Below are 24,566 nucleotides of genomic sequence, written 5' to 3' on the forward strand. Positions count from 1 at the left end.
GAGACTGGATACTGACCCTGTGGGAGGGCAGAGACTGGTTACTGACCCTGTGGGAGGGCAGGGACTGGATACTGACCCTGTGGGAGGGCAGAGACTGGTTACTGACCCTGTGGGAGGGCAGAGACTGGATACTGACCCTGTGGGAGGGCAGAGACTGGATACTGACCCTGTGGGAGGGCAGAGACTGGTTACTGACCCTGTGGGAGGGCAGAGACTGGATACTGGCCCTGTGAGAGGGCAGAGACTGGACACTGACCCTGTGAGAGGGCAAAGACTGGTTACTGACCCTGTCTGAGGGCAGAGACTGGATACTGACCCTGTGGGAGGGCAGAGACTGGATACTGACCCTGTGAGAGGGCAGAGACTGGATACTGACCCTGTGGGAGGGCAGAGACTGTTACTGACCCTTTGAGAGGGCAGAGACTGGATACTGACCCTGTGTGAGGGCAGAGACTGGATACTGACCCTGTGGGAGGGCTGAGACTGGTTACTGACCCTGTGGGAGGGCAGAGACTGGATATTGACCCTGTGGGAGGGCAGAGACTGGATACTGACCCTGTGAGAGGGCAGAGACTGGATACTGACCCTGTGGGAGGGCAGAGACTGTTACTGACCCTTTGAGAGGGCAGAGACTGGATACTGTCCCTGTGTGAGAGCAGAGACTGGATACTGACCCTGTGGGAGGGCTGAGACTGGTCACTGACCCTGTGGGAGGGCAGAGACTGGATACTGACCCTGTGGGAGGGCAGGGACTGGTTACTGACCCTGTGGGAGGGCAGAGACTGGATACTGACCCTGTGAGAAGGCAGAGACTGGATACTGACCCTGTGAGAGGGCAGAGACTGGTTACTGACCCTGTCTGAGGGCAGAGACTGGATACTGACCCTGTGGGAGTCCAGAGACTGGATACTGACCCTGTGAGAGGGCAGAGACTGGATACTGACCCTGTGAGAGGGCAGAGACTAGTTACTGACCCTGTGGGAGGGCAGAGACTGGATACTGACCCTGTCTGAGGGCTATACTGGGATACTGACCTGTGAGACAGCCGCAGTCCAGTATACCATGCTGGAAGCCAACACAATCTGGCCAGGCCAGGTCAACACCCACTGTTCTCTCGAAGCCTCAGGGTAGGCCGTGATCGCTTGTAGCATTACTTCACCTAAGGACCTTTTCATTGCCTTTTCTACCTGTAAATTAAAGAGATGGTAAAGAGAATCAGTATCAGCATTTGCCTACAAACAGTTCTGAGTTTTATTAACACATGATTGGAAATTACAATACTCCAAAAGAATAATTTGAATAATTCCCTTCCAGCGCTGCTTGAGTGAGATTATGATTATTTTATCTTGTAATCTCCAGGCATAACCATAATGTAAAGTAAATATTTTCCCAAACTCCCATGACACTGGTGTTTTACAGTTCACCCAAGAAGTCTGAGTTGCTGTGACAACATACATTTTTGCACGCATCTTGTAGTCAGGAGCTATGGAAATTGATGGGGGAGGCTCTAATTGTTTTTCCATCACATAGCTGACCAGGAATCTCTTACTGACAGCCATTGGCCTTTGTTAGAAGGATTTGCAGGTTGATATTCAAACAGTTTGGCTGCGGTATAAATGTACCGTCCTTGGCCATCAAGCCCTGGAAAAAATTGAGCTATTCTAACTGGCTGTCCAGCACTGAACAAAGAACAATACAGCACAGGAACAGGCCCTTCGGCCCTCCAAGCCTGCACCAGTCATGATACTAATCTTAGCCAAAAACCTCAACACTTCCTTGTGCCGTATCCCTCTGTACCCATCCTATCCATGTATTTGTCAAAATGTATTTTGAACGCCGTTAATGTATCTGCTTCGACAATCTCCCCTGGCATCGCATTCCAGGCACTCACCACCCTCTACATAAAAAACCTGCCTCGCACATCTCCTCTGAACTTTGCCCCATGGACCTTAAACCTATGACCCCTGGTGACTGATCCCTCCACCCTGGGAAAGAGTGCCTACACATGCACTCTATCCATGCCCCTCATAATCTTGTAGATCTCTATCACGTCACCCCTCAACCTCCGCCATTCTAAAGAAAACAGGCTGAGTCCTTTGAGCCTCTCTGCATAGCGAATACCTTCCACAGGCAACATCCTGGTAAACCTCCTCTGCATCCTCTCCAAAGACTCCACATCCTTCTGGTACTGTGGCGACAAGAATTGTGTGCAATATTCCAAGTGCGGCCGTACCATGTAGCATGACTTGCCAGATTTTATACTCGATGCCCTGTCCAATGAAGGCAAGCATTCCGTAAGCCTACTTGTCTACTTGTTTTGCCATTTTCAAAGATCTGTGGACCTACACGCCCAGATCTCTCTGACTTTCTATATTCCTAAGAGTTTAGCCATTTATTAGACATTTCCTTTCTGTGTTAGACCTACCAAAATGCATTACCTCACACTTGACTAGATTAAACTCCATTTGCCATTTCTCTGCCCAAGTTAAGGAAGCCAATGAAATTTGGCATATCTGCATCGACTCTCACAAACGTCTCCAGATGTGCGATAGAGAGCATCCTATCCGGCTGCATCACAGCCAACTGCTCGGTCCAAGATCGCAAGAAACTGAAAAGAGTGTGGTGAACTCAGCCCAATGCCTCACAAAAGCTTTCCACCCCCACATTGATTCTGTAGACACCTCCCACTGCCTCAGGAAGGCAGACAGCATTATCAGAGACCCCTCCCATCCAGGCATTGCCTTCTTCCACACCCTTCCATCAGGCAGAAGGCACAGAAGTCTGAAGACTCGCACATCCAGACATAAAAACAGCTTCTTCCCCACAGATACAAGACTCCTCAACGACTCCCCCTCGGACTGATCTGTTCCCTGTACGAACACTATTCACGACATCCTATGCTGTTCTTACTCATGTATTTGCTTTGTTTGGCCCTTGTTCCGCACTGTAACCAATCACTGTTTGCCAATGTACCATTTGTCAATGTTCTCTGTTGATTATTCTTTGTCTACTATGTAGGTACTGTGTACGTTCCCTCGGCCACAGAAAAATACTTTTCATGTACATGTGACAAATCAAATCAAATCAAAATCAAATCAAATCCCCAACCTATCTATGTCCTGCTGTATCCTCTGACAATCCGCCACACTATCTGCCACTCTACAAACCTTGGTGTCATCCGCAAACTTACTAATCAGACGGGCTACATTTTCCTCCAAATTGTTTATGTACACTACAAACAACAGGCCCCAGCATAGATCCCTGTGGAACACCACTTGTCACAACCTTCCATTCAGAAAAACACTCTTTTACTGCTACCCTTTGCCTTCTATGACTGAGCCAATTCTGTATCTATCTTACCACCTCACCTTTGGGGCAGCACGGTAGCATTGTGGATAGCACAATAGCTTCACAGCTCCAGGGTCCCAGGTTCGATTCCGGCTTGGGTCATTGTCTGTGCGGAGTCTGCACATCCTCCCCGTGTGTGCGTGGGTTTCCTCCGGGTGCTCCGGTTTCCTCCCACAGTCCAAAGATGTGCAGGTTAGGTGGATTGGCCATGCTAAATTGCCCTTAGTGTCCAAAATTGCCCTTAGTGTTGGGTGGGGTTACTGGGTTATGGGGATAGGGTGGAGGTGTTGACCTCGGGTAGGGTGCTCTTTCCAAGAGCTGGTGCAGACTCGATGGGCCGAGTGGCCTCCTTCTGCACTGTAAATTCTATGACAATCCTGTTTGACTTTACCTTTTGTACCAGTCTGCCATGAGTCATCTTGTCAAAGGCTTTACTGAAGTCCATGTAAACAACATCCAGCGCCCTTTCCTCATCAATCATATTTGTCACCTCCTCAAAAAACTCGATCAAGTTAGTGAGGCACAACCTCTCCTTCACAAAACCATGCTGTCTATCGCTAATGAGTCCATTTGTTTCTAAATGGGTATAAATCCTGTCCCTCAGAATTCTCTCCAATAATTTACTTACTACTGACATGAGGCTCATCAGACTAAAGTTTCCAAGATTATCCCTACTACCTTTCTTGAACAGCGGTACCACATTAGCTATTCTCCAGCTCTCTGAGATCTCACCTGTAGCCAATGGGGATACAAAGATATCAGTTAAGGTCCGAGCAATTTCCTCCCTTTCTTCCCTCAGTATTCTGGGGTAAATCCCATCCCAGGGGACTTATCTACCTAATATCTTTTAAAAGAGCCAATAGCTCCTTTTTGATGTCAACATGACCCAGACTGTCCACACACCCTACCCAAGAATCATCTTCCAAAAAGTCCTTTTCTTTGGTCAACACTGATGCATAGTACTCATTTAGTACCTCAGCCATTTCCTCTGACTCAAAACATAGTTTCCCCCCACTATCCTTAAGTGGTCCAAGCCTTTTCCTTGCCACCCCCTTGCCTTTTTCCTGTGAATAAAAAGCTTTTGGGATTCACCTTAATCCTACTTGCCAAGGACTTTTCATGGCCCCTCCTAGCCCTCCTAATTTTTGCTTCAGAACACATCTGCTGAGTAACTGCTGCCAATGGGATCTGATCTCCAGGGAAAGCAAATCCATATTGGATATGGAGAGGCTGCTCCGACACATTTCTTTCTGATATTCCCTCCTCCACAACACCCCCTTCCTACATCCTCCACATGCACACGCACACACATGCATACACAAGAAAGAGAGTGAGGGAGAGGGAATGGAATCAAGGGAGAGAATGGGAATAATAACAGATCCAAAGAATATCAAGGCTACAGTTTAATTGTTATAACCCACAGGGTGGGATAATAAACCTCCCCGTAGCCCTTGCGGGATATGAGCTCCCCCATCAAGGGGACGGGCGCCTTCCAAACAATGTATAGTTGTATCATATATAAAGCCAGCCAATTTGGCACGGCCAAGGGAGAGACACAGTTGGGATCTATTGTGTGTTGTGCATAATAGTCATTGTAAATAAACAAAGTTGTTCAGAACTACTCAATGTGGACTCCTTCGTGGCCTTATAAAAATGAGCAAAGGCTTTATAAAAAAATAATTTTGTGACTTATAGCCCATGTTGCATGAAGATACTTTTTAGTCACCTTTTAAAAGGTGCAGTAAACATTGTCCATGTTGAACAGTTGCTGAAAGTACTGAGATAAATGAGGTTACATCCAATGGAGGAATCACATTGACTTACTGTCACTGCCTGAGATGTAACTGCAGCAAATACAGATTCCTTCCATAGAAGAATCCTGGTCAGCAAAAGGCAAGTCACATTCTGCCTATATTCCACTTCAACGCAAGTGGCTTGTGAAATCAAAGTTATTGACAAGGGCAGTGTCAAATGAAAGACCATCTGGTACAGTTTGCAAAAGCATTAGAATTGAAGTTTTGTCACAGCTTTCTCAACACATTCTGTCCCATGTGTTACTGCCGGATAAGTCACTGATCAAGCCAGCTATCAATTTCACAGTTGTGTACATACCATTTACTGTTGAAGTGTGGGTTGTGTACGGGGTGTTTTCCTGGGCTGGGGTTCAGGCACATTATTGAATGGGGTAGAGAGAATCTGTCCAGTCTCAATAGATTGACTTGCTGATAAAATAAGGTGTTTTTGTGCAGACTCAGTGTCCATGCTGATCTATAACTGCTGCTGTCCTATTGACCCCAAATACTAGGGCTGGTTTAGCACACTGGGCTAAATCGCTGGCTTTTAAAGCAGACCAAGGCAGGCCAGCAGCACGGTTCAATTCCCGTACCAGCCTCCCCGAACAGGCGCTGGAATGTGGCGACTAGGGGCTTTTCACAGTAACTTTATTGTAACTTATTACAATAAGTGATTTTCATAAATTGTGGTAGCATCCCATTCCAGAAAAGGTGAGAACCTCCTTAATATGATTAATCACTGCAAGATTGCTGAACTGTGCTTACTTCAGGCACTTAATCATCTGGTGTTCATTCTTAGTTACTAATGATTAAAGGTGCTAAATTATGATTTGATAAATTCTATGGAACTTTAATTTTTCAAAGAAGTGTAACTGAACTGGGAATAGTTTTCTGAATAAATGTTGATTTATTCAAATGCAATTGAGATATGGACAGATCAGCAGTATAAAATTGAATATTTATCAATTGTAACAGATTCCATCACTTTCCCAATGACTGGGAAATTCCAGAGTTACATTTTCCAAACTCCATTCTGCTGGGACCATTCCAAAATGGAAAGCCACATTTTGGAAAGCCACAGCCAGTGCATCGACTGTCTCTGCAGCTACCTCCTTTAAAAGCCTATGATGCAGATCATCAGGTCCTGACGATTTGTTGTGTTTTACTCCCTTAGGTTTCTTCTTTTTCTCTGCGAATATTAATTTCGTAAAGTTTCTCACTCTTTTAGTCCTCTGGTTACTCTCTATTTCTGGGAAGTAATTTGTGTCTTCTACACAAAGCGAGGTGATATTTAGTGGAGGTGATCGGGTTTGGCCCACTCAATGGAGAGCCCTGCGTCGCCTTTTTAGGGAAGCTCACTCAGGATCAGCAAGTGGCAGCACGGTAGCACAGTGGTTAGAACAGGTGCTGCACAGCTCCAGGGTCCCAGGTTTGATTCCTGGCTTGGGTCATTGTCTGTGTGGAGTCTGCACGTTCTCCCCGTGTGTGCGTGGGTTTCCTCCGGGTGCTCCGGTTTCCTCCCACAGTCCAAAGATGTGCAGGTTAGATGGATTGGCTATGCTAAATTCCCCTTCGTGTCCAAAAACCGTTAGGTGGGGTACAGGGATAGGGTGGGGATGTGGGGATAGGGTGGAGGTATGGGCTAGGGTGGGATGCTCTTTCCAAGGGCCGGTGCAGACTCGATGAGCCGAATAGTCTCTTTCTGCACTGTAAATTCTATGATTCTGTGATCAAGAACCCCAGGTCAATTAGAGACCAGCAGCAATATTGGACAGGAACACCACCGGGGATGTGGTAGCTGTTGCCAGCACGACACCCACCCAAGACATAGCATCGTCGCTGGATGACAGGTGAGTGATGGTGGTTGTGGGGGAGAGGTGGGGGCGGTTGACAGCAAGAGCATGGATGGCTTTCAGTGGGAATTCCTCCACACTGCTGGGTCCTTTAATGGGGGACTCCCTGGAAGCTCACAGTGTTTGTTTCTCAGGTTCCCCACAGTGAGCCTCCAATCAACTGTTTTTTTCCGATTGGCAGCTGGGCAGGAAGGCTGTCCATGCGCTGCATACCATGGACTTAAATTGGGGTAAAGGCGGGAACCCCACCTGCCAACCCCTGCCCGATTAAATGACTCCCTACCACTAAAGTTCTCGATGGCACAGTGCTTAGGCTCACAACGGAAGGGATCCGGGTTTGATTCCAACCTCGGGTGAGTGTGTGGAATTTGCACTTTCTCCCCATGTCTGTGTGGATTCCTCCGGATGCTCCGGTTTCCTCCCAGATGTGCTGGTTAGGTGGATTGGCCATGATAAATTGTCCCTTAGTTTCCAAAGGTTAGGTGGGGTTACGGGGATTGGGTGGGAGAGTGGGCCTTGATGAGATGCTCTTTAGGAGGGTTGGTGCAGACTCAGTGGGCCAAATTGCCTCCTGCATTGTAAGGATTCTATGATTAAATTCGACCCAAAATACTTGCTCAATGTTTTCTTTTATAAATTTAGAGTTCCCAATTATTTTTTTCCCCAATTAAGAGCAATTTAATGTGGGAAATCCACCTACCCTGCACATCTTTGAGGTAGTGGGGTGAGACCCTCGCAGATACGGGGAGAATGTGCAAAATCCACACGGACAGTGACCTGGGACCGAGATCGAACCAGGGTCCTCAGCGCCGTGAGGCATCAGTGCTAACCACTGCATCACTCTGCCGCCTTGCTCAATGTTTATGCAATTTCCTCACTGCCTCTAAGGTGCCAACATTTAATTTAGCTACTCTAATCCTTTTTACACACTTGCAAAAGCTCTTACAATCTGTTTTTATATTGCTGGCTAGTTTACTCTCTCATTCAATTTTTCCTTTCTATCAACCTTTTAGTTGCCTGTTTATAGTTTCTAAAACACTCCCAATCCTCAGCCTTATTGCTATTCTATGGAACACTATAAGCCTCTTATTTTAATCTAATATTAACCTTAACTTTCCCAGTAAGCTATGGCTGGATCTTTTCATTGAGTTTAAAAAAAAATATAATGTATTTTATTTCTTGATCAATTTGACTTGTTTATTTAAATGTTTCCCACTGTTTATTTTTGGCCACGCCTTTTAATCTATTTAACTAATCAACCTTAGACACCTCTCCGCATATACTTATGTCATTGGCTTTGTTTCAGACGTTTCTTTGGAACTAGAGTAAGATACTTTCAAAATTAATACGCCATTCAATAGTATTATGATCACTATTTCCCAGTGGATCTTTTTCTAAGAGATAACTAATTAACCCTTCCTCTTTACACAATACTACATTTAAAATTGTTTTACCTCTAGTTGTTTCCATAATTTCTTGCTCCTGGAAACTCTTATGTAAACATTCTACACACTCACCTTCCAGAGTACCCTCACTGATTTGATTGGTTCAGACTATATGAGGGTTAATATCCTCCCAAATTATAACATTGTCTTTGTTACACTCTGCGATGATTTCATGCTTATTTCACTATCCAGTGGCAAAGAGCACAAAATGACTAAGTGTCACTTTAGAAGGGTTTGGCGGAGTTTTTCTCACCGGCGTTTTGGGCGAGATCCAGACAGGTATTCACCCACACTTAAGTCATTATTTGGGGACTTGGGGAGTTTCTCCCCGGTCCAGCTACACTTGGAAATCTTTTCAGCAATGGGGAATTAAACTTGTCGGCGAGATCGCTCCTCAGAGCTTAGTGTGCCATTTTGAAAGGGTGCCCCTCTAAATAAGTTTGGGGGTCCCACACACCTACACCCCATCCACGGACAATGCCACCCTCTGCAGACGTGGGCATATCCCTCCCTAGTGAGCACACCCCATTATCGGAACACTGAGGACCCCTTTCAGCCCCCTCTTTTTGAATTTATGATGCCCCTTCACACCCCTTTTTATCCCCCACCCTTCATAACACCCCCCCTTAACCACACCTTTCATGGGCATGGTCTCCCTGTTCATCGCTACCCAGTGGGCTCCAATGGCCTCCGACTCCACCATAGTGCCCATCACGTCTGGTCTCCGCTTGTGGTTGAGGCCTCGCTGGTGCAGCTGGTGTCTCCGGGGTGCCTGCCTCAAACAGGCTATGCATATTTAATTAAGCCAGTCCCAGCAAGGACGTGATCCAGATCGTGGCGGATACTGCGGGTTGGGCGTCTAGCTTGCAGTTTTGCACCGATCACAAAACCCATCTTGGGCCTCTCCAACAATGCTCCCGGTGCAACGGGATTGGCGCTGGCACAATGGGGTGGCAAAATGCGCCCACCATCAGGAATGATGCAACCTATAAACTACTCCCGCCAGCTTTTTGTGACCATATTTTTCCTAATCTCTCCCCATATTGTTCTGTGCCAGGATCCTTTCTCTCTACGATAACTATGGGCGGAATTACAGACCCAATGTGGCAGGGACGGGGATGGAAAACATGGCAAGCCATTCAAAAATCCATTGACCTGGGACTGGATAATACCACCAGCAGGAGGGCATGTAAAATTCTACCCTCTGCCAATCTATTATTGAGGATACGCCTCCTCCTTTTCCATTCTGTCTGTCTTTTATACTGTATTCCCTAGAATATTGATTTCATCACATTGGTCACCCTGTCACCACATCTTTGTAATGACAGTGAGATCTAAAGCGTTCAATTGTAATTACTTTTTCTTTGGATTTCTAAATCTGCCTTCACTTGTATCCTCCTAACCCTAACCCTGTTTTAGTTTAAAAACCTGCCCACAGCCCTTGTTATTTAATTCTCCAGGGCACAGATGCTAATCATCATAGAATTTACAGTGCAGAAAGAGGCCATTCGGCCCATGGAGTCTGCATCAGACCTTGGAAAGGGCCCCCTACCCAAGCCCACACCTCCACCCTATCCCCGTAGCCCAGTAACCCTACTGTAATAAGTTCATGGAGGCAGAAGTCCCGTCACCAGAATTCATTTTATTTACAAACCCAACAGCCGAACGACCATGACCATTCAGTCTGCTGTCTACACCGGGAGTGCAGAGGATCTGACACTCCCTGTTTTATATACACAGAAAGGTGTTCCCTGATTGGGCCACTAATCAGGGAACTCGTATTCTAATTGGCCAATCTCAAAGGCCTGGCCTAAGTCATTGCACCCACCCAAACGTTTTGGACACTAAGGACAATTTAGCATGGCCAATCCATCTAACCTGCATATCTCTGGACCGTGGGAGGAAACCGGAGCACCCGGAGGAAACTCGCACAGATACGGGGAGAAAGTTCAAACTCCGCACAGGCAGTGACCCAAGCCGGGAATCGAACCAGGGACCCTGGAGCTGTGAAGCAACTGTGCTAATCACAGTGCTACCGTGCTGCCCCCTGGTTTACATGGAGCCCATCCTAATGGACCAGTCCCAGTTTTCCCTAACAATGGTGCCAGTGTCCCATGAATCAAAACTCCTTCGTATACCATCTTTAAGCCGTGTATTTAAATCTCTAACCTGCTTGGCCCAAAGGCACGTGGCCCAGGTAACAATCCAGTGATGATTACCTTTGAGGTTTTGCATTTTGGTTCCATTGTTCCTAGGTGGACCTTACCCTCCCATTTCATTTTTGTCTCCAACCATGAGGAGAGGCCGTTAACCCTGGGCAGGCAATACAACCTTCAGAACTCCCAATTAACTGCAGAAAACAGTGGTTAGCACTGCTGCCTCACAGCGCCAGGGACCGGGTTCAATTCTGGTCTTGGGTGATTGTCTGTGTGGAGTTTGCAGCTTCTCCCCTTGTCTGCATGGGTTTCCTCCAGTTTCCTCCCACAGCCCAAAGATGCGCAGGCTAGGTGGATTGGCCATGATATAAATTGCCCCTTAGTGTCCAGGGATGTGCAGGTTAGATGGGGTTATGGGGATAGGGTGGGGGTGTTTGTCTAGGTAGGGTGCTCTTTCAGAGGTACAGACTCGATGTGCTGAATTGCCTCCTTCTGCCCTGTAGGGATTCTACGTACCGATCATCCCAACTATACTGTCGCCTATCAGTACTGCATTTTTGCGCTCCCCCTACTTCAATAGCATCCTGATCTCGGTTCACTTTTCCCATTCTGCTCATCCACACTGGTCGCAATTACCTCATACTCAATGGTCAAAGTCAACGGTTGAGGTTCTCTCATCACAACATTCTGGATCCCGATACTTAATGAACTTGCAGTCACACCCTTCTGTCCCTGACCATTGACCAAATCTGAAGTTCTACTTAGCCTAAGGGATGTATCTAAGTGTCCAGGTAAATCTACCCCTCTCTGATGCTCTGCAATGCCTCAGAGACTAGTTCAGCACCTCTGAGCCAAAGTTGCTCATGCTGTCGACACTTACCGTGTTTTGGTTGCCTGGGAGTATCATGCACTCCACAGATTCCCACATGTTGCAGACACGACACATCACCATCCCTGCCATGTCCACCTAACCTTATTTGTTCACTGATTACTAATTTATCAAAGTAAAGCAAGATACAGTCTCTTAGTTTGCAGGCAAAAGGAAAAGATTCACGCCCTACTAGAGGTAAAACAAAAAGAATAAAATGCTGCAGCTCTCTGCGTGGAATTCTCACTGCACCAAACTCCCACCTTAGCACTCAGTTCACGAAGCACCTGATTGCCCGTTTACTTTGTGCTTCCCCATTCTGTGCGGCAGCAAACACTAACTACTTACATAGACAGCGTATGATTCACAGCCAAGTTATAACTGTTATGTAATTAACATTTATTCAGGCAGCTACTTTCAGTTCATGCGACCATCAATTCAACCAGAGACACGAGTTGAAGTAAACTGTGGCTTTAATCGGCTTACAACTGAGCCTGCCTGCGACTGTGCTGAACTGAAGGCAGACTCGCAGGACAGCAGCACTTATACTTCCTGAAGGGGGTGGAGCCGAGGGCAGAGCCCTGTACATGCTCCTCATCTCCCCCTGTGGGCAGAGCCGCGCAACGGCTCACAGATGGAGCCCACAGGGACACAGTAATGTACAGTGTGAATTATAGTGGTTACACATTCACCACAAACTGTTACGTAATTAACATTTATTCAGGCAGCTACTTTCAGTTGATGAACTGTTAACTGCCATTGCCAGTCTATTTCTGCAAAGCAGCTATCTAATGAACTTGCAGTTTCTTTTGCACTTCTAAAGTGCGAAGTCAAACTCTAAATCACAGCTCGAGAAATGCTGAGCAGAGAGATTCCGCATACACCAAATTCCTGACTTGGCACAGAGTTCGTGATTACCCTGTGCTCCATACCGTGAAACCCTCAGAGAATCTGCTGAAAGAATGTTGCTTGAATGTTGGCAAATTGTTTAAAAATGGAGAAAGAGATAGAATGAGTAATTACCGGCTATGCAGCAAACCCTGGTAATGGGGAAAATATTGGAAAACATTTAAAAGGCAGATCGTGTTTTTGGGATCCTTAAGGGGGAGGGGGAGCAGCCCCAAGTCATGGTCCACATAGGTACCAACGCCATAGGTAGGAAAAGGGATAGGAATGTAAGGCAGGAATTCAGGGAGCTAGGGTGGAAACTTAGAGCTAGAACAAACAGAGCTATTATCTCTGGGTTGTTACCCGTGCCACGTGCTAGCGAGTCGAGGAATAGGGAGAGAGAGCAGTTTAACACGTGGCTGCAGGGCTGGTGCAGGAGGGAGGGCTTCAGATTTCTGGACAATTGGGGCTCATTCTGGGGTAGGTGGGACCTCTACAAACGGGATGGTCGACACCTGGACCAGAGGGGTACTAATATCCTCGGGGGGAGGTTTGCTTATCTTTGACTGCTTCTGCACAAGATGAATTGGCAAAATGGTTGAGCAAGTTGCAACAACTAGTTCTGAGTGAGTATTCCACATATATGGTGGAGGATTCCTTCACATAAGAACATAAGAACTAGGAGCAGGAGTAGGCCATCTGGCCCCTCGAGCCTGCTCCGCCATTCAATGAGAACATGGCTGAGCTTCTGTGGACTCAGCTCCACTTTCCGGCCCGAACACCATAACCCTTAATCCCTTTTTTCTTTAAAAAACTATCTATCTTTACCTTAAAAACATTTAATGAAGGAGCCTCAACTGCTTCACTGGGCAAGGAATTCCATAGATTCACAACCCTTTGGGTGAAGAAGTTCCTCCTAAACTCAGTCCTAAATCTACTTCCCCTTATTTTGAGGCTATGCCCCCTAGTTCTGCTTTCACCCGCCAGTGGAAACAACCTGCCTGCATCTATCCTATCTATTCCCTTCATAATTTTAAATGTTTCTATAAGATCCCCCCTCATCCTTCTAAATTCCAAAGAGTACAGTCCCAGTCTACTCAACCTCTCCTCGTAATCCAACCCCTTCAGGTCTGGGATTAACCTCGTGAATCTCCTCTGCACACCCTCCAGTGCCAGTGCATCCTTTCTCAAGTAAGGAGACCAAAACTGAACACAATACTCCAGGTGTGGCCTCACTAACACCTTATACAATTGCAGCATAACCTCCCTAGTCTTAAACTCCATCCCTCTAGCAATGAAGGACAAAATTCCATTTGCCTTCTTAATCACCTGTTGCACCTATAAACCAACTTTCTGTGACTCATGCACTAGCACACCCAGGTCTCTCTGCACAGCGGCATGCTTTAATATTTTATTGTTTAAATAATAATCCCGTTTGCTGTTATTCCTACCAAAATGGATAACCTCACATTTGTCAGCATTGTATTCCATTTGCCAGTTATTGTTCTGTAAGAGTGAACAAACTCATTAGTATTTAACTTGTTATTCATTAAATCTATTTTGCTTTGAACTGCAAAGAGTATACAAAATCTACATTTTAGCAACACTGCTGTATCTATGTGCACATTCAACAACATTATGAGCCTATTCACTGATTTCTGTTATTTTACTTGTTTGTAATATGTCATTACTCTTTGCTTTATCCTTCCAGAATGGTCTGACGGTTAGATTCTAAAGAATCTACCAATCTTCAGTTCAAAGCAAAATAGATTTAATGAATAACAAGTTAAATACTAATGAGTTTGTTCACTCTTACAGGACAATAACTGGTGATAAAGTAATTCAGAGTAAAATATGAACTATATTTAACAGCACATGCTAACTCTTGCTATAATCTCTCTCTCTCTAACACAACTGCTGCAAAGTCACTCCTGGATCGAAGAGGACCAAGATCCTTTGAGATCACATATTTATACATCAATCTAGTGCTGCCATCTAGTGGTTATCTTACTCTATGATGCAGCCATTTATCCTTTATATACATATCACAACAACTCCCTGTCCAAGGAAGCCTTTGCGCAGTATAATTATATCACGGCAATCTAGACACACCACCATGTTCTGAACAAGTATTCGCTGAACTTTTGAACTTAGCAGCTTGCGCAGTTGAGTTCAATTTTAATGACACCATGTATGTCCAAATAAATACAATGGATTCCCCTCTAACATTTCAATCGGTTTCCATGAAAACATAATTTTCAATGAAATGACCCATACCTCCTTCTCCTTGCATATTTCTGATGCTAGATGGTACATTTTCTAGATTTGAATCTGCAGCTGCATGTAAACATTTCCTAACCACCACAGAAAGGTAGCAAATGAACGAAAGGTAGGAGAAAGAAATGAAAATGAAATGAAAATCGCTTATTGTCACGAGTAGGCTTCAATGAAGTTACTGTGAAAAGCCCCTAGTCGCCACATTCCGGCGCCTGTCCGGGGAGGCTGGTACAGGAATCGAACCGTGCTGCTGGCCTGCTTGGTCTGCTTTAAAAGCCAGCGATTTAGCCGAGTGAGCTAAACCAGCCCCTGGTTTAGAAACAGGGAATGACAGACCTGGTAGCCTGACATCAGTAGTAGGGAATATAAAAGCAATGGCTGGAATCTGAAGCAAAACCAAAAAATACTGGCCAATCTCCGCAGGTCAGAGAGCATCTGTGGAGAGAGATGGGAGCTAACGTTTCAAGTTGGATGACTCTTGTGGCGCTAACAATTATACTCAAAGCCGAGAGACTAGTACAATAGAGGCTTTATTGCTGTACGATGTTGTCCCTCCATCCGCAACTGTAGACTGAGGGTCTGAGCAGCTCTCATACATATTTATACACAAGCTCCCTGTGGGCGGAGCTAGCCGGCAGGGGCTGACCGGAGGAACCTGTATTACAGGTACAGGCATACATCCCCCTACTGCAGTATAACTACAGTGGTTATCTCACCACATTCACCCCCTGTAAAAAATGAGTCCGGCGGGGGTGACATGTAACTGTAATACAAAGGATGCTATTTACAAGAGGGTCCAACAAGGAAAATCAAGAGTCCATCCGGTTAGCAGGTTACAGGTTGAGCCGAATCGGTGGTCGGACGTTCCGCTGTGATCGGCGTAGCTGTGGTGGTGACGTCGGCACAGGCGGTGATGGCCCCGATGGTGCAGGTGCTGGCGGTGTTGGTGCTGGCTGCTGGCGGGATGACACCGAGAGCAAGCGAAATCTTCCATGTCCTCCAGGGTGGGCAGGGGGATGAGGGATGGACCTGATGGGGACAAATAGGGGGGCGCTGGGGTTGGCGCAGGATGGGTTGTGGGCATGGGATCGGCACCTGAGGGAGCCAGGTCCCGGAGCGAGACTGTGTCCTGGCGGCCGTCGGGGAACTCCATGTAGGCATACTGAGGGTTGGCGTGGAGAAGGCGTACCTTGTCCACCAGGGGTTCCGCCTTGTGGTGCCGTACATGCCTACGGAGAAGGACTGGGCCCGGAGTCGTGAGCCAAGTCGGGAGCGACACTCCGGATGTGGACTTCCTAGGGAAGGCAAAAACGCGTTCATGGGGTGTACTGTTGGTTGCGGTGCACAGTAGCGACCGAATGGAATGGAGCGCGTCAGGGAGGACCTGCTGCCAGCGAGTGGCTGGGAGGTTCCTGGACCGTAGGGCCAGCTGGACGGCCCTCCATACCGTCCCGTTCTCCCTCTCTACCTGCCCGTTTCCCCGGGAGTTGTAGCTGGTCGTCCTGCTGGAGGCGATACCCCTGCTGAGCAGGAACTGACGCAGCTCATCGCTCATGAATGAGGATCCCCTGTCACTGTGGATATAGTCGGGGAAACCGAACAGGGCGAAAATGGAATCCAGGGCCTTGATGACGGTGGCAGACGTCATATCTGGGCATGGGATGGCAAAGGGGAACCTAGAAAATTCATCGACCACACTAAGGATGTAGGTGTTGCGGTCGGTAGAGGGAAGGGGCCCTTTGAAGTCCACGCTGAGGCGTTCAAAGGGGCGGGATGCTTTCACCAGGCGCGCGCGATCTGGCCGGTAGAAGTGCGGCTTGCACTCCGCACAGATCTGGCAGTCTCTGGTGACTGTCCGTACTTCCTCGACGGAGTAGGGCAGATTGCGAGCTTTGATCAGATGGTACAAGCGGGTGACCCCCGGATGGCAAAGGCTGTCGTGCAAGGTACGGAGCTGGTTCACTTGTGCACTGGCACATGTACCTCGGGAGGGGGCGTCTGGGGGCTCGTTGAGCTTGCCGGGGCGATACAAGATCTCGTAGTTAAAGGTGGAGAGCTCGATTCTCCACCGCAAGATTTTGTCATTCTTGATCTTGCCCCGCTGCGTGTTGTTGAACATGAAGGCTACCGACCGTTGGTCAGTGAGGAGAGTGAATCTCCTGCCGGCCAGGTAATGCCTCCAGTGCCGCACCGCTTCAACGATTGCCTGGGCTTCCTTTTCGACAGAGGAATGCCGAATTTCGGAGGCGTGGAGGGTGCGTGAAAAGAATGCCACGGGTCTGCCGGCCTGATTCAGCGTGGCGGCAAGGGCGACATCTGAAGCGTCGCTCTCTACTTGGAAAGGCAGAGTCTCGTCTACGGCGTGCATCCCCGCTCTGGCTATGTCATATCGAATGCAGGCGAAGGCCTGTTGTGCCTCGGCCGAGAGGGGAAAATGTGTGGACTGGATAAGTGGCCGGGCCTTGTCTGCGTATTGCGGGACCCACTGGGCGTAATAAGAGAAAAACCCAAGGCAGCGTTTGAGGGCCTTGGGGCAGTGGGGAATTGGGAGCTCCATGAGGGGGCGCATGCGGTCGGGATCAGGCCCCAGTAGTCCATTTTGGACTACGTAGCCAAGGATGGCTAAGCGGTCTGTGCGGAACACGCATTTCTCCTTGTTGTACGTGAGATTAAGGAGAGATGCGGTGTGGAGGAATTTATAAAGGTTGGCATCATGGTCCTGCTGGTCATGGCCGCAGATGGTGACATTGTCGAGGTATGGGAAGGTGGCCTGCAATCCGTACCGGTCAACCATTCGGTCCATTTCTCGCTGAAAGACCGAGACCCCATTCGTGACGCCGAAGGGAACCCTCAGAAATTGGTACAGACGACCGTCCGCCTCAAAGGCAGTGTAGGGACGGTCCGATTTACGGATGGGGAGCTGGTGGTAGGCGGATTTCAGGTCAATAGTAGAGAAGACCCGGTACTGTGCAATCTGATTGACCATATCAGAAATGCGGGGGAGGGGGTACGCGTCGAGCTGCGTGTACCGGTTGATGGTCTGGCTGTAGTCCACGACCATCCTGTGCTTCTCCCCGGTCTTAACCACTACCACCTGGGCTCTCCAAGGGCTGTTGCTGGCCTCGATGATACCCTCCCGAAGCAGCCGCTGGACTTCGGACCTGATGAAGGCCTTGTCCTGGGTGCTGTACCGTCTGCTCCTGGTGGCGACGGGCTTGCAATCCACAGTCAGATTGGCAAAGAGGGAGGGGGGCTCGACCTTGAGGGTCGCGAGGCTGCAAACGGTGAGGGGAGGTAGGGGTCCACCGAATTTGAGGGTGAGGCTCTGGAGATTGCACTGGAAATCCAGGCCTAGTAGGAGTGAAGTGCAGAGGTCGGGGAGAATGTACAGACGGAAACGGTCGAATTCCACACCCTGTACAGTGAGTTTAACCAGGCAGAAACCCCGGATCGGGACACAGTGGGAACCGGAGGCAAGGGAGATCTGCCGGTTGGCGGGATGGATCGCAAGGGAATAGCGCCTTACCGTGTCCGGGTGGACGAAGCTCTCGATGCTCCCGGAGTCGATGAGGCAGGAGGTCACATGGCCGTTGACCAGCACCGATGTGGAAGAGGGTGCCAGGTTGCGAGGACGGGACTGGTCGAGCGTAATGGAGGCGAGCAGTGGTTGGTCGGCGGTTGAGTCAGATGAGTCCGACGAGGAGCGGTAGCGACCCGTGTCCCGTGATGGCGGCCCCTGGAGACGAGATGGCGGCATCCGCAGTACCTGTGGGTAAAATGGCGGCGTCCATGGAGCGCACGTTATGGGGTCGGAACAAAATGGCGGCGCCCATGGAACGCACATGGCTGTGGTGGATGAAGATGGCGGCGCCCATGGGGCGCACGTGGCGGGGGCGGCAAAAGATGGCGGCGCCCACTGATTGCACGTGGGGTCGGGGGAAGTGGACGGCGGGGCCCATTGAGGGAGTGGCTGAGGCGTGGGGACTGGGGGGCGATAGCGGCGACCGTCCGGGACTGACACACCGCTGCAAAATGGCCTCTCTTTCCACAAGCTTTGCAGGTCGCTGTGCGGGCCGGGCAGCGTTGGCGAGGGTGCTTCTGTTGGCCGCAGAAGTAACAGTGAGGACCCCCAGGGGGTGCGGTGTGGCGGGCAGCGCAGGCATAGTGCGCGGGGGCGGCTGCTGGTGGGGCCGTTTGCGGGGTCCACGAGGGGTGGGACGGATGGCCTGGGGAGCCGTTTGCGGGGTCCACGAGGGGTAGGACGGGTGGGCCGAGTGGCTAGCGGAGTAAGTGTGCGCACTACGGGAGGCGGCCGTCATGGAGAGCGCCAGGGCCTTTGCAGCCGCGAGGTCGGGGGCGACCCCTTCCAGCAGTCGTTGCCGGATGGGGTCCGATGCAATGCCTGTAACGAAGGCATCGCGCATGAGTAAATCGGAATGTTCCGCGGCTGTGAGGGCCCGGCAGTCGCAGTCTCGTACCAGAGGTATAAGGGCCCTCCAGAAGTCCTCAATCGACTCACCCGGCTGCTGGACGCGAGTAGAAAGTTGATGCCTCGCAAACAGGGTGTTCGTCGATGGTGCATAATTCTCCTTGAGCAGTTCCATAGCTGCGATGTAGTCGGTCGCATCTCGAATGAGCGGAAAGACGCTGGAGCTAAGTCTGGAGTACAGGAGTTGCTTTTTCTGAGCCTCCGTCGGGGGAGGGTGTGCTGAAGAGATGTAGGCCTCTAAGACTGTGAGCCAGTGATCAAAGTCTTTTCTGGCATGAGGCGAATGTGGATCCAGCTGCAGACGGTCAGGCTTGACTCTGATGTCCATGGTGACTGGGAAATCGTACAGCAATAAATTGTGGCGCTAACAATTATACTCAAAGCCGAGAGACTAGTACAATAGAGGCTTTATTGCTGTACGATGTTGTCCCTCCATCCGCAACTGTAGACTGAGGGTCTGAGCAGCTCTCATACATATTTATACACAAGCTCCCTGTGGGCGGAGCTAGCCGGCAGGGGCTGACCGTAGGAACCTGTATTACAGGTACAGGCATACATCCCCCTACTGCAGTACGCATAACTACAGTGGTTATCTCACCACAACTCTTTTTCAACGTAGTAGGGAAATTGCTAGAATCTATTGTTCAGGATGAAATGCCAGGGCACTGAGAAAATAATGGTAGGATTGAACAGAGTCAATTTGCATTTTGTTCCATAACATCTTTGTCATTTAACCTCTTCCAGTCTATTGCAACCCCCGGGTTGCTGCTGCTGCTGGCCTTTTTCTACCGTTCTGCCAGGAAATCTAGGAATGTTGCCACCTCCTGAAGAACCTCTGTACTGATCCCCTTAGGGCAAATTTCACCCTCTCCAATTTAATAAATCCGCCATGTCATTGATCCAGGCCTCCATGCTTGTGGGTCTCGCAACCTTCCACTGAAGAAGAATCCTCTGCCGGGCTACCAGGGACGCAAAGGCCAGAATACCGGCCTCTTTCGCCTCCTGCACTCCCCCCCCCCCCCATTATCAGGCTTGGGCCTCCTCGCCAATACTCTGTGGGACCCCTCCAGCTCCAGGGGCCCCTGAAAGGACCCAGCTCCCATCAGTGAATTTAGCATGATGACCACGTAGGCCCCCACGTCCGACCCCTCTAGCTCCTCCGGGAGGCCCAGGATCCGCAGATTGTTCCGCCTCTAACGGTTCTCCATCTCCTCGAACCTCTCCTGACATTTTTTAATGGAGCGCCTCGTGCGCCTCCACCTTCACCGCGAGGCCTAAGATCTCGTCCTCGTTTCCGGAGGCCTTTTGCCTGACCTCTCGGATCGCCACCCCCTGGGCCGTCTGGGTATCCAGCAGCTTATCAATGAAGCCTTCATCGGCTCCAGGAGCTCCACTTTAAGCTCCCTGAAGCAGCGCTGAAGAGCCTCCTGCTGCTCCTGCGCCCACTGCATCCATGCCGCCTGGTCTCCACCCGCCGCCATCTTGTGCTTCTTCCCTCGCACCTGCTTTGGCTTTGCTACCACTTTTTTACTCATCCCACTCCTGGTCCCAGCCATACACTGCTGGGGAAATGTTGCTGACTCCTTCCCACGTCGGGAAAGGTCGAAAAAGTACCGCTGGGGGCCCTAAAAAGAGCCCAAAAGTCCGTTCCTAGCAGGAGCTGCCGAACGTGCGACTTAGCTCCGCATAGCCGCAACCGGAAGTCACTAACCTGCACATCTTTTGGACTGTGGGAGGAAACTGGAGCACCCAGAGGAAACCCACGCAGACACTGGGAGAAAGTAAAAATTCCACAAAGCCAGTGACCCAAGGTTGGAATTGAACTCGGACCCTGTGCCGCCCATTGTCTGCATGAGTTTCCTCACAGTATTCCGGTTTCCTCCCAGTGTCCAAAGATGTGCAGGTTAGGTAGATTGGCAATGCTAAATTGTCTCTTAGTATCCAGGGATGTGAAGGTTAGGTGGGATAACAGGCATAGGGCAGGGGAGTGGGCCTCGGTTAGATGCTCTTTCAGAGGGCCGGTTCAGACTCAAAGGGCTGAATGACCTCCTTCTGCACTGTAGGGATTCTATTCTAAAAATGGCTAAAACAAAACTGCTCCTACCCCATAAAATTTCTGCAGCCAGAGAAACTGTTAACTTTCACCTATTCCTTAATTCATTTTGGGATAATAAGTTGAAAATATATTGTCGCCTAGTTAAAAGAAAACAGAAACACTCTAACTGGAAGGTTTGTTTTCAGGTCTGTGATTCACAGGAACTGGACAGATACCATGATTGTATTTAAAATACCGCTTCAAATTTCAGAGTCTCGTTCCTAGTTTATGGCAGCGTTTCCTGCAAGGGCATCAAGGTGGCACAGTGGTTAGCACTGCTGCCTCACAGCGCCAGGGACTCGGGTTCAATTCTGGCCTTGAGTGACTGTCTGTGGAGTTTACACATTCTCCCCGTGTCTGCGCGGTTTCCTCCCAGTGCTCCTGTTTTCTCCCACAGTCCAAAGACGTGCAGGTTAGATGGTTGCGGGGACAGGGTAGGGGAGTGGGCTTCGGTAGGGTGCTCTTTCAGAGGGTCAGTGCAGACTCAATGGGCCGAATAGCCTCCTTCGGCACTAGGAATTCTATGGAAGTTGGGTTTTGATTACAGGAAGGACGACTCAGCACTAAAGACCACCTCAGCTCAGTTTGTGTTTATAACGAATGGTGACAGGAGGATGAATAACCATTGCTGAGCTTGTCTTTAACAACAGCTGCCAGCTCTGGAATATTTCCAAGTTCTGGTTATTAAAAACCATTGTTATGAATAGTTACAGATGGTGTTAATAGCTGTTGTTCAATACCCCAATACATTAAAAACAATCAAGCCAATATTTGCGATCACTCATTAGCATAATTAGTTTCCCCAGCAATTAGTCCCACTCTCTCCATTGTGTTAAAATCAGAATCCAACACACTATGCGAACTAGGAGCAGGGGGAGGCCAATTAGCCCCTCAGGCTTGCTCCGCCATTTAATAAGATCATGGCTGATCCGATGGTAACCTCAAATCTACATCCCACCCACCTCCGATAACCTTTCACCCCCTTGCTTCCCAAGGATAATCCACCTCTGCCTTAAAAATATTCAAAGACACTGCTTCCACCGCCTTTTCAGCAAAGGAGTTCCAGAGACTCACCACAGAGAAAAAAATGTTGCCTCATTTCTGCTTTAAATAGGTGACTCTTTGGGCAGGATTCTTCAACCCCCCCTGCCGGGTCGGAGAATCAGCAGGGGGCGACATGAATACCGCCCCCGCCGGCTGCCGAATTCTCTGGCGCCAGGGTTTTGGCTGGGGTGGAAATCGGGCCGCGCAGGTCAGCGGCCGCTGGCAGCGGCCTCCCCTGCAATTGTCCGGCCCACGATGGGCCGAGTGGCCGTCCGTTTTCGGCCGGTCCCGCCAACATAAATCACAACAGGTCCTTACCGGCAGGACCTGGCTCCACGGACGGCCTGCAGAGTCCTTGGGCCGGGGGGGGGGGGGGGGGGGGGGGGGGATCTGGCCCCGGAGAGTGACCCCACGGTGGCCTGGCCCGCGATCGGGGCCCACCGATCTGCGGGCGGGCCTGTGCAATGGGGGCACTCTTGCCCTCCGCACCGGCCGCTGTCAACCTCCGCCATGGCCGGCGTGCAGAAGAAACCCCCGTGCATGCGCTGGGAGGACGGCAGCACACGCTGGCGCTTCCGCACATGCGCCAACTTGCACCGGCCGGCGGAGGCCCTTCTGCGTCGGCTGGTGCAGCGCCAAACACTCCGGTGCCGGCCTAGCCCCTGAAGGTGCAGAGGATTCCGCACCTTCGGGTTGGCCCGACGCCGGAGTGGTTCACGCCACTTCTCGGCGCCAGAGTGGCCCGCCCCACCGGTTTGCGGAGAATCCTGCCCTTTATTTTTAATCAGTGATCCCTACTTCTAAATTCTCCCACAAGAGGAAACATCCTCTCCACATTCATCCTGTCAAGACCCCTCAGGATCTAATATGTTGCAATCAAGTCGACCTTGACCTTCCAAACTCTAGTAAACCGCTTTGGATACTGGTGCGGGGACAACTTACTGGGGGTAGCCATGGGGTACAGGTCTCTGGCACAGAGTCTGCCCTTGTTGCTCAGAAGGGAACATAGAACATTACAGCGCAGTACAGGCCCTTCGGCCCACGATGTTGCGCCGTCCTGTGAAACCCCTCTAAAGTCCCTCTACACTGTTCCCTTATCGTCCATATGCCTATCCAATGACCATTTGAATGCGTTTAGTGTTGGCGAGTCCACTACTGTTGCAGGCAGGGCATTCCACGCCCTTACTACTCTCTGAGTAAAGAACCTACCTCTGACATCTGTCCTACATCTATCTCCCCTCAATTTAAAGCTATGTCCCCTCGTGCTGGACATGACCATCCGAGGAAAAAGGCTCTCACTGTCCACCCTATCTAATCCTCTGATCATCTTGTATGCCTCAATTAAGTCACCTCTTAACCTTCTTCTCTCTAACGATAACAGCCTCAAGTCCTTCAGCCTTTCCTCATATGATCTTCCCTCCATACCAGGCAACATTCTTGTAAATCTCCTCTGTACCCTTTCCAATGCTTCCACATCCTTCCTATAATGAGGTGACCAGAACTGCACACGATACTCCAAATGCGGCCGCACCAGCGTTTTGTACAACAGCAACATGACTTCATGGCTCCGAAACTCAATTCCTCTACCAATAAAAGCTAACACACCGTACTCCTTCTTAACAACCCTCTCAACCTGTGTGGCAACTTTCAGGGATCTCAGTGGTAACTAGACTAGTGACCCAGAGGCCCAGGTTAATGCTCTGGGGGTCATAGAATCAGGACGTGGGTTCAAATCCCACCCTGGCATCTGTGGAATTTAAATACAATTAATTAATCTGGATTGAAAGCTACTCTCAATGACCATGAAACAACTGTCCTCAAACCCATCTGGTTCACTGAAGGGAATTAAATTGGTCATCCTTACTTGGCCTGGCCTATATGTGACTCCAGATCCACAGCAATGTGGTTAACTCTTGGTCTAGAAAACTATTTAGCTGTATCCAGTATTGACTGAGGCACTGAAAAAACAAAGGCAAACCCGGCCTTATTCACCTGAAAGTCCTCCTTACAAGTAAAAACTGTCCCACAGACTAGCCAAGCTCTTGACACAGCCATACTGACAGAATCACACCTCACAGACAATGACCCAGGCACCACCACCAAAATTCCTGGGTGTGTCCTGGTCCCACTGGCAGGACAGACCCAGCAGAAGTGGTACAGTGGTATACAGTCGGGAAGCAGTTGCCCTGAGTGTCCTCAGCATTGACTCTGCACCCCATCAAGTCTCTCAGCATCAGGTCAAACATGGGCAAGGGGACCTCCTGCTGATTACCACATATCCACCCCATCTCTGCTGATGAATCGGTACTC

At 49.4% G+C, this 24,566-nt stretch overlaps 1 protein-coding gene across 1 annotated transcript in view; it reads right to left on the reverse strand.

Moving 5' to 3' along the window:
* Nucleotides 1-24,566, reverse strand: part of LOC119973221 (dynein heavy chain 3, axonemal-like) — a 714,697-nt gene that overhangs the window by 577,511 nt on the left and 112,620 nt on the right. The window contains exon 15 of the mRNA XM_038810887.1: nucleotides 1,035-1,187. Within this exon, the coding sequence (XP_038666815.1) occupies nucleotides 1,035-1,187 (153 nt within the window). The remainder of the gene's footprint in view (nucleotides 1-1,034; nucleotides 1,188-24,566) is intronic.

This window comes from Scyliorhinus canicula, chromosome 11 (genome assembly GCF_902713615.1).
Source record: "Scyliorhinus canicula chromosome 11, sScyCan1.1, whole genome shotgun sequence".
NCBI lineage: Eukaryota > Metazoa > Chordata > Chondrichthyes > Carcharhiniformes > Scyliorhinidae > Scyliorhinus > Scyliorhinus canicula.